Here is a 10,630-nt window from a genome sequence, read left to right on the forward strand (position 1 = left end):
CTGATGATATCATTATGGAACTTCCCATCTCAGCCCATTTTTTGCAATTGACATCATTAGTCACGTCCTCACAGGTGAAAAACCAGTCTGCCCTCATTGGATGTATTAACCAGGTCTCCTCTAGACTTCATTGTAATTTTAGTTTCTAATGAGACTAACACCCCTGTAAGGCTCAAATTCTGAGCAATAGACTATACGATGACATTGTTGGTCATTAATTAATTAATTTTCATTCCATCAACTTGCCATTAGTTCATGAGGCCTACTGAATTTCATTTGACAAACTTGGAAGCACCTGTGACATGAGGAAGAGAAACTCCCTCACCCCACCTGTTTTACCAGCCCCACCCTGAGCCCATGTTGCCTCAGTTTTTAAGCAGCATGTGACTCATGTGAACTGGCATTTCAGTCTTGCCATCCACGGGTGTCTTTGCTTTAATTTAAAAGACTTACTACCATTATTTCTAGTTCTGTAGCCTATTCAAACAGGGAACCTTGCGGCTGTCCATACATCTAGGTCTGACTTCCAAGAAATCTAGCTCAGCCTTCTTCGTTCCACCCAGCACCATATGGCATCAGCCTGGTCTGAAGAGGAGACCTTTGTCTGCTCAGTATGCCTGGATACGCTGAAGGACCCGGCCACTCTACCCTGCGGACATTCATACTGCTTGGCTTGTATCCAGAGTCACTGGGACAAGAGAGACCGCAAGGGTCAGTACAGCTGCCCCCAGTGTAGGCAGGTCTTTAACCCTCGACCCTCACTGGCCAAGAGCACTGTGCTAGTGCAGGCTATGGAGAAACTGAGAACCAACAGCCTCAAGCAAAGCCTCTCCACAGCTGTCTCCTCTGCACCACCATCGATACCTACATACCTGGAGGTCCTACCAGATAGAGGTCCACGCCAGGGCAGCTTGTACCCGCAGCTTCCAACAATGGACCCGAGACTTTGCCCTCAACACAACCGACCCCTGGACCTGTTTTGCCATGAAGACAAAGAGAGCGTGTGTGAGGTCTGTTGTCAAGAAGGACACCATGGACATCGTGTGCTCAAACCACAGGAGGAGAGGAAGGAGAGACAGGTATGGAATGGACAAGTGCTGATTTTTGTGGGGGTGGAGAGATGAGGTGCAGGTGAATCAAGAAATTTTGTCACATTCCAAAATGTAGCTAAACCTGAAGTACCTGTAAAACGGCAGCCTTTACTGTGCACTTCTGTCAAATGTGTGGAAATGGTCTTTCTCTTATTCAAGGGGATTTTCTGGCCAAAATATTTTACAAATGATTCATCACCAAGTACAATCCAGCGTCTTTTCTATACTAAGTGTTTGTGTATGCTTGTCTGTGTGTGTACATGTCTAGAAAGAGTTTGTTCAGATGCAGATAGACATACAGAAGAGAATCCAGGAGACTGACAAGAAGCTTAAAGAAGTCCCAAGTGTTGCTCGCCAACACAAGGCAAGTGACAGATATGATTGTTTAGATATGAAGTCACCATTTCTAATGTTTAGCTTGTGGTCCTGTTTCTGATTTAAATTATTTGTACCCTTTATCCTTCTGTTCCTCTCTGTGCTCTCCCAGGCCTTGGTACAGGCTGTAGAGCATGAGAGCACCGATGTATTCTCGGACCTTGTCAAGAATGTGAATCAAACAGGCATCCAGGTTAGTGAGCTCCTCAGCAACCATGAGACCTCCTTAGGCAGCCAGGTTGAGGGGCAGATCCACAGACTGGAGCAGGAGGTGGCACAGCTGCACTGGAAGAATGAAGAGCTGAACAGGCTGGCTAACATGCAGGACGACGTTTGTTTTTTGAAGGTAATTAGTGTGAGGCAGGGTGTTGCTGGAAATCGATTTGTAGTTGGTATTTAATTGGCTAAATAAAGAATAAGATTCAGGTGTTAATAAAATGAGAACAGCTATTTTATTTTAATTGTCATGCTTTGTGTCATCATCCATTCTCAAGAATTTCCTCAGCATGGAGCCGCTGGATCAGATGGGTGCCACAGAAGAGTCAATACTGAGTCAGGAGGAAGCAGTGCTAGCCTCTGTCCGCTCAGCAGTGAAAGAACTACAAGACTCGATTCAGGACCTCTGCAAAGCCAGCCTGGCCAAGATCGTCACATTAGGTCTGTCTTGTCTTGTCTTCTCTTCTCTCTTCTTCTTCAGGGAGTCACAACTTCTTCTTTCTTTGTAGTGAATCATGATGCTGTAGCTTCAACACACAACGCTGCAACTGTACCAGCAGGCACTACAGGAACTTATAACAGTGGTCAGGCCACTGTACAAAACACAGGTACAGTAATATCACTCATTGCGATACAAGCACAGCATATGCACAAGCTGAGAGCAAGTTTGTTTCTACAATTATAAACTGAAGATGAGGACACCTTCAGATGTGGATCTCACACGTTGTCCACTCTTTTCTGTAGTGTATGAGATGACAGACCCTCTACCACCTTTACAGCCTCAAGGTAAGTTACTTTAGAAATTGATGCTATATGTCTCTGGCTCATAAATCTAATTCTTTTGGACCTGAGAACATTTAAATGTGGCCGTTAGAAAATCCCTCCATCTATATGTCCCGAATGTTAGAAAAAGAGAGCCTGCTACAGCACATGAAAAAAGTCTGAGGGATGTTAGTTGTGATGGAGTTATTTTGGTTTACCTGTTCCTTTTTGTTTCCTCTCTTCCCATCTCTCTGGACATGAAGCTTCAGCCCCCGCTCAACCCTCCCCATCTCCTCAACCTGAAGGTAAATTCAAAAGCATTCACACTACCTGTACATATCAAATGACTTGTATAGTATAATTTTTTTTTTTTTCCCTAGCACCTCCTGTAACCACAGTGGGACTTAATCCGGAACCAAAGACAAGAGGAGAATTGCTCAAATGTGAGTTCATCATACACCACAAAATGAAATATTAATGAGTATCGGTGTCAAATGGGGATCTGGGGGTGAGGGGGGGGGGCAGTTTTGATGCATAATGCATGTTCTCCCTTCAGTTCGCTTTGAACCCACCATGGACCCCAACACTGCGTATCGCCATGTGCAGCTGTCAGATGGAGATCATAAGGCCACGATGCGGGCTGAGAACCTGAACCCACCAGACCATCCTGAACGCTTCCACTTCTGGAGACAGCTTCTCTGCAGAGAGCCCCTGGCAGGGAGCCCATACTACTGGGAGGTGGAGTGGACTGGCCAGAAGGTGAGTCCTTGTACATCAGTGGGGGAAATGGGTGGTTTCAGTGAGGTCTATGCTTCATACAGTAAATTATTGGAAATCTTTGCTGACTTTAAAATTATTTTAAATGAACTTAAAGCAGACAGCAACTGAGACCCGTTGACTCAAAACAGTGTCACAAAAATAAGCAGAAAGTTGGCCGTGAATATTATCTCTCATCCCTTTGCTAATCTTGGATATGAAAATACTTTATTAACAGGTTTTAACCAAAATAAACCTAAAGGCTGCATCTTCTTGCTACAAGAGGTCACCATTGAAGCCATTGTACTGTAAGGCAAGCCCTAATGTAATGAGCACAACTCAGAAAATCCTTTCATTAAGAAGTCAGGAGAAAAATGCAAATGAGTGGCTGATTATGCACCACTTTCCCTCTAAGCAAAAACCTGTGTTTAAAATATACACTGACATACATTCTCTTATTTTTATTTTGGCCACGCTTGCAGTTTTGTTTTAGAGATGGGAGGTTCGGCTCTTTTTACTGACTTGAGTTTATACGAGGCAGTAAAGAGAGTCAGGTTTTCAAGGCAGTCAAGTCACACAGACCTTGGTGAATCCACTGCCAGCCCCAGCGCCCATAGAGCATGCTCACCAGGCTTGCCCCAGACTGACTTGGTGAACTAGTTGATGGAAATGAGGAGTTGTGACTCCCGAATCAGTAAAAAGAGTTGTTCATATCAAACACTCACATCACTACTTGGTTTTAGGATAGACAATGTTGGAATCTTTACCAAAGAATGACAGTCAATGGAGATTTAATTAATGATCTTTACTTGCAAGGAGCCAATACATGCACTGCAATGACCACAGAACTGACTGATGAGAAAGGCTTGACATTCTGCTTTTAAACAGTTGGTTACCCCCATTGTTTTCCATGTCATTACAAGGTAGCTGAACCTTCATCCACGTCACAAAGACAGGAACTGTTATCTAGCTCACCCGTCGGCGTTTCCTGTCTCTCTATGTACCAGTCCCTGTTTTTAAGTTCACTGAGGGTGTATAAGTTCACCAAAAATGTAGGTCGGTCAGTCCACTACTTTGGTCCAGACTGAATCTCACAACTTTTGGAAAGATCCTCACAGAGCTCTTCTTAATAAATACAAAAAGCCCTAGGTATAACCTTCAAAAACTTGGAAAACATCAGTACCGACATCCCTCTACATATTGTTTTTATGTATGAAATGAAATTTTACCCCCTCCGTGCTGTTTTTTTTATTAATTTTTTTTTTCCCCTGTTCCACCATACAGATCACCATTGGCGTGGCCTACAGGGAGATGGAACGTAAAAGTTCTGATGATAAAAGCCGTTTGGGCCACAATGCTCTGTCCTGGAGTTTGTACTGGTCTGGAACCGGCTTCTCCTTCTGGCACAATGGCCAAGAAAAACTACTGGGCTCCTCTAAGGCTCGACGGATTGGCGTCTATCTGGACCAGCATGCAGGGATTCTGGCTTTTTACCGCGTCACCAGTAACCAGGCGAATCTCATCTACTGTCACCAGACCCAGTTCACTGGCCCACTGTACCCAGGGATCAGGTTTTGGGAACGTGTAGGGTCCACAGTGACTGTTTGCAAATTGGACTGATGGGCTGTTGTGTTTATTTATTTTTTTTATATATAACCTGCTTATCTGGTTAGAAGCATGTGACACATTGAAATAGTAAGGAAGCACGTGTGTTTAGCCCTGGGGATCGTTCTAATGAGGAAACAAATGTTATAGTATTTGTAAGTAATAAAAGAGCAGTAAACACACAAACGTCATATTTTTTCATATGCTTTAACATTACTGTTAACATCTCTTAAAGTGTTGAAGTATTCTGTGGAAATTTTGACTTGATGGTTTGAGTACCCCTCAGTAATGGTGTGAATATTAACGATTCTGTACGCACACCTTGACTAAAAAGTTGAGATGTTATTCGTTAGCCTGCCATGCAGAGTGTGTCTACTGCGCTATTTGTGTTTAATGAAAGAATTATAGCTCTCTTGGAGGAAACATTTTGAGTCTTTTCTCTCTTTTTTCCAAACATTCACAAGCAAAGCCTTGCTTTCTGCTGGTAAACTTGAGTAATTCAACACTATTCAAAGGACAATGAAACTCTAATTTTCCTTTTAGTGGCAACAACTAATTGTGTCCTCCCCCGATTGAAAAAGCTGGACAAATTAGATGAGTTATAATGAACACAGGTGGCTTTAGTGTGTAAAAGATTTATTTTAGAGATGGGGGGGGGGGGACCGCACTATCAGTGTTCAGCATGTTATGGACTGCAAAATCTCAGTCTCGGCTAACCTCAGTGATAGCTCTCAACTTTTGCCTCTTAAACTGGTTTATGGGAATCAACCTCCACAGTATTTTCAGCGCTGCAAATAAACCTGTTACTCTGTCACTTGTCAACACAGGACAAAAAAATCTTCATGAGCTGAGTGAACCTTGTGGACAACTTGCCTTAGAGGATAGTTGAGACCTGACCTAAATCTACAACACAAAGCCCTGAAGGGTGTGTGTGTGCGCACATGCATATTTGTGTGCGAGTGTCTGTGAAGCCCCCACCCAAAAGGTAATTAGTTAAGATATTCACTTGTATACCTTAACAGGTATGAAGGCAAAAAGTGGTAGACTATAGGGGAAACAGGGAGGAACCATATGAAGGCCAGAAAAATAGAATTGATGGGAAATACACACATATACACTAACCGGCCTCTTTATTAGGTACACCAGTTTTAATTGCTTGTTAACACAAATAGCTAATCAGCCAATAACATGGCAGCAACTCAATGCATTTAGGTAGGTAGACGTGGTCAAGACAACTTGCTGAAGTTCAAACTGAGTATCAGAATGGGGAAGAAAGGGGATTTGACTTTGAACATGGCATGGTTGTTGGTGCCAGACAGGTGACAAGTGCTGTTCTGCTGGGATTTTCATGCACAGCCATCTCTAGAGTTTACAGAGAATGGTCTGAAAAAGAAAAAATATCCAATGAGCGTTAGTTGTGTGGACGAAAACGCCTTATTGATATCAGAGGAGAATGGGCAGACTGGTTCAAGATGACAGAAAGGCAACAGTAACTCAAATAACCACTCGTTACAACCAAGGTATGCAGAATACCATCTCTGAACGCACAACACGTCAAACCTTGAAGCAGATGGGCTGCAGCAGCATAAGACCACACTGGGGGCCACTCCTGTCAGCTACGAACAGGAAACTGAGGCAACAATTCACACAGGCTCACCCACATTGGACAGCTGAAGACTAGAAAAACCTTGCCTGGCCTGATGAGTCTCGAGTTCAGCTGCGACATTCAGATGGTAGGGTCAGGATTTGGTGTAAACAACAATAAAGCGTGGATCCATCCTGCCTCGTACCAACTGTTCAGGCTGGTGGTGTAATGGTGTGAGGGACATAATCTAGGTGCACATGTGGCCCCTTAGTACCAAAAGAGCATCATTTAAAAGAGATACACGATAAATGTGAAAGCACTTCCTTCTAGAGGGCTTCCTACAAGGTAGCTTCAGGGCAGGAACCATTCCTGTGCAATAACCCAGTGACTCAGTCTCTAATCAGCCACCTGTTTACTGGCTACCACACCATAAATTCATCATTCTCTATTTCAGAGCTGTTCATACTGTTCACAATTATATTATATATACTGTATACCAAATCCACCTACCTCATGTACATAACACCACACATAATACTTATTTATTCCAGCGTTCTTTGTACTCATCACACTGCGTACATGTATGCTTGTATGTATATGTGAACCTGTATATCACATCCACCTCCGACATGTACATAATAATAACAATAATGGTAAATATATTTTTTTCTCCTGCATCCTTTGCACTACAAAATGAACATCATGTTGTATTGAAGAAGACTTGAAACTAGTGATTGAGGACATAAACACATTAGGGAAGTGTTTACCGAGGTAATTATCCAGCTGAGAAGAAGGGTCATTTGACGATTATTTCTAATGGAACCAGACTTCTTTTTGCAACCAGAAGAGTCGCCCACTGCTTTAAGGGGCTTCCGCGTTCGTTTCAGTTTGCTGACCGGAAGCTTCCCGCTTGGATCAGACAGGCTTTCGGGAACACAGCACTGCAGTTTCAGGTGTGTCTGTGCAGCAATTGGAAATTGTTTACATGGATCATGAGTCAGGTAGAAAAGCCCCATAGCAGAAGAAGGTTTTAATAATAAAACAGTCCAAGGTGAGCTACCCACCCTGTGAACTAGACTATTCATTCGCCGAGCCCGGTAGTTCACCTACCTACCTCAGCAACCCACTGGATATGTAACTGACTTCATCCTCCTCTCTCTACATCCACAGAGAAGTAAAGCCAACCCTTGTATGCCTTTCTTTGCTGCTGAGGGGAATACTTAACTCCACCTTCAGAACACCTCATCTCTGTTGATAGGTGATACCTGGGTGGCATCAGCAACAAAGGCCTGGAGGGTGTGTGTCTGCTTGTGTGTGATTTTTAGAAAATGAGAGCCCCTAGTGAGGGAGAAATACATCTCCAGTTATGAAGTTATGAAGGCAAATAGGATGGGCAATAAAAAAAGGTGGAGCCGTTGATGTCAAAAGAGGAGGAATAAAACTGAGAGCTAACAAGGGAGGGGCTCTGAGAAAATATATATCCACAGCACTTCCTCTACTGGTCAGTCCATCACATCTTCCATCCTCCTGAAGCCATCATCATACACCAGCATCAACATGAGAGGTGAGACAAGTTGCAACTACAGTGGGATAATGTTTAGGAGGAAGATGGTTGGAGCTTCACAGGCAATTTGGGTCTAGCATAATGAAAGTAGTTCAGGTTAGAAAAATCATGACTGAAGGTGGCTTATAACGTGGTAAGATGAAGTGGTTCAAGCATGTATGTTTTATTAAGAATAAATACAAATTAATAAACAAAAAAGAAAAACAATTTGGGGAATGAAGTACATTATTATGGAAAAGAATTGTACAACTTGTTTAATGGGTGATCTTTTATTGAAGCTTACATTTTAAAAAGGTCATTACCTGAGAAAAGCAACAACATCTAATGCAAAGCTTTTTCTGGGTGTAGTACTACATGCCATTGCTCTTTCCCCCCCAGCTATTGTATTGCTGTGTCTGTTGCATGAAGCTTTTGGTCAGGATACATTGTTTTCCTGGAATGGACCTGGTCGCGTAAACGTACCTATTGCGGAACCCAATCCAAGCGATGGTGAGAGATTGTTAAAGAAACTCTGTCAATGGTCATTGTGTCTGCACATACTCTTATCTGCAGGCTAACCTATTAATGTGTCTGCCTGTGTGTGTGTGTGTGTGTGTGTGTGTACAGACTGTCTTCTAAACCAGGCGTCATGTGGCTGCTGTCTGATGCAGAGACAAATACATAGGATGGAGTGGTTCTTTAACATCACCTATGACGAAATGAAGAAGGAGCTGACAAAATCAAAGACAGCCCTCGACAATATGAGAGGTGAGCGTCACACAAACAGGGACACAATGCAGAACATCATCAAAGTGTCTTAAAGAACAAAACTGATATACTTCTTATACCTCTATGAATATTTCTTCCCCTCTGCATTTCCAGCCAGCCGCAGTGCCTTCTCTGTAGCTCTAAACAATGAAAAAAGTCCAACCTGCTATGGGCCTTTCCCCACGGACATGCTTATCATCTACAAACATGTTTTTATCAACCTGGGAGATGGCTACAATGTGCAGACCGGTATCTTCACAGTTCCCCGCTCTGGTGTCTACAGCCTCACCGTCACCATCTACGCCACTGGTTTGCCTGGTAACAAACTGGTCACCTGTGCCAACCTGCAGGTTAACGGCCAAGTGGCATATCCGCTAATCGAACAAAATGGCCAGGACCTTGAAGACAGTTCTACTGTTGTTATGGCCATCAAACTCAAGGCTGGTGACCAGGTGGCTGTTAACATGCCCAAAGAATGTTTCGTCTGTGACAACAACAACCACTATAACATTTTCACTGGTTTCCTGCTGTATGCTACTGACTAAGTTTGCAAATGAAGCCGTTCTGCGCTTTGACAGTTTCTGAGTCTGTTAGATAAAATCTTTATGCGGTGACAGTCGTGACATGTAGCCCTTAATCTCTATCTGATATTTTGTACTATCACCCAACATAATGCTGTCATCCTGATTTTGTGAGTTTCATTCCATCGTGGTTCACTATTCTTCCTGAGATCATTATCAATATTACCTATTGAGGGAAGCCAGGTTTTTGATTCACCTTAAAACACATTTTATGAATTTTTGCATGTCAAGCTATCTTGGTTGTTAACAGCTGTTTGACCTTCTGAAATTATATGATGTAAATTGCTGTACCTGTACTTTACCAACAAAATAAACCAGACTTTTAAACATACTGTTGGCATTCTGTGTTACTTTGATTAAATTTCCACCAAAGAAACTAAGGACACAAAAATGATGTCTACATTCAAGATTTTGTTGTTGCTCAAGTTGAATTGTGTACAGGTCAATAACAGTGAAAAACTTTAAGATCATCTGATGTTTTAAGGATTGAAATCTTTCACAACCACATTATAAAACATTTAATTGTAGCATTTACAGTTTTGATTAACTGTGCCACCTTGTTACTCATAAAAACAGAATATTATTTAAATCAAAATGGATGCCACATCACCAAACCAATGACAGTAACACCCATATTATTAAAATCTTGCTGTCCAATAGTACCTAAAATATATAATGGACTTTTTTAAGGTCTCTCATTCTATGCATAATTCTGAACACACACCATAGCTGTAATGAAAGCAGCCATTAAGACAAGGACAGGATAGAATGAGATGAGTGACATATAACATAAACCTTTTATAGAGCCATTTTGAACTCAGTCTCTTCATTATTTGAAACAGCAACAAGATCTGGTGCGCCACAAAGGGAAATCAGGAGCAGATCATTGCACTCAATCAGTATATCACGTTGGGTTACAGTAACACATCTATGCAGGACAGCAGCTGCCTGAGACAATGTTGCTAATGTGTATCTTTGTACATTTAAAGAAAAAGCACAAAATAAAGAAATCATTTAAACTAGCTCAAACTCAAACTGCATGCTTGTCTGCTGATGAGACCTCACAGACACCTCTTTCCAGATGATAGATGATACCTGGCATGTAACCAACCACACAAAGCCCGGGAGGGTGTGTCTCTAGTTGTTCGTGATTTTATAAAGCAAGAGCACCTAGTGATCAAACATCCCCCCGGCTATACTATTACAAATAGGGCCGACAATTAAAACAAACAAGACACAAAAACAAGGAGGAGCGATGACAGAAGAGGAGGAATAAAACTGAGAGGTAACAAGGGAGGGGCTCTGAGAAAATATATATCCACAGCACTTCCTCTACCGGTCAGTCCAT

General features: G+C 42.4%; 2 protein-coding genes across 2 annotated transcripts; both read left to right on the plus strand.

Annotated features, from left to right (window-relative positions):
• The first annotated feature begins 90 nt into the window (after positions 1-90).
• Positions 91-5,230, plus strand: ftr86 (finTRIM family, member 86). Its single transcript, XM_038693260.1, has 10 exons — positions 91-1,079; positions 1,360-1,455; positions 1,579-1,812; positions 1,961-2,123; positions 2,192-2,290; positions 2,427-2,468; positions 2,708-2,749; positions 2,825-2,887; positions 3,001-3,203; positions 4,485-5,230. The coding sequence occupies exons 1-10, from the start codon at positions 570-572 to the stop codon at positions 4,818-4,820; spliced, it is 1,788 nt and encodes a 595-aa protein (XP_038549188.1). The 5' UTR covers positions 91-569; the 3' UTR covers positions 4,821-5,230.
• A 2,717-nt stretch (positions 5,231-7,947) lies between these two features.
• cbln20 (cerebellin 20) lies at positions 7,948-9,669 on the plus strand. Its single transcript, XM_038693790.1, has 4 exons — positions 7,948-7,954; positions 8,333-8,443; positions 8,561-8,701; positions 8,816-9,669. The coding sequence occupies exons 1-4, from the start codon at positions 7,948-7,950 to the stop codon at positions 9,244-9,246; spliced, it is 690 nt and encodes a 229-aa protein (XP_038549718.1). The 3' UTR covers positions 9,247-9,669.
• The last annotated feature ends 961 nt before the right edge of the window (positions 9,670-10,630 follow it).

This window comes from Micropterus salmoides, unplaced genomic scaffold (assembly GCF_014851395.1).
Source record: "Micropterus salmoides isolate LMB-PRFRI ecotype aquatic unplaced genomic scaffold, ASM1485139v1 Ms_hic_scaffold_3, whole genome shotgun sequence".
In the NCBI taxonomy this organism is placed as follows: Eukaryota; Metazoa; Chordata; class Actinopteri; order Centrarchiformes; family Centrarchidae; genus Micropterus; species Micropterus salmoides.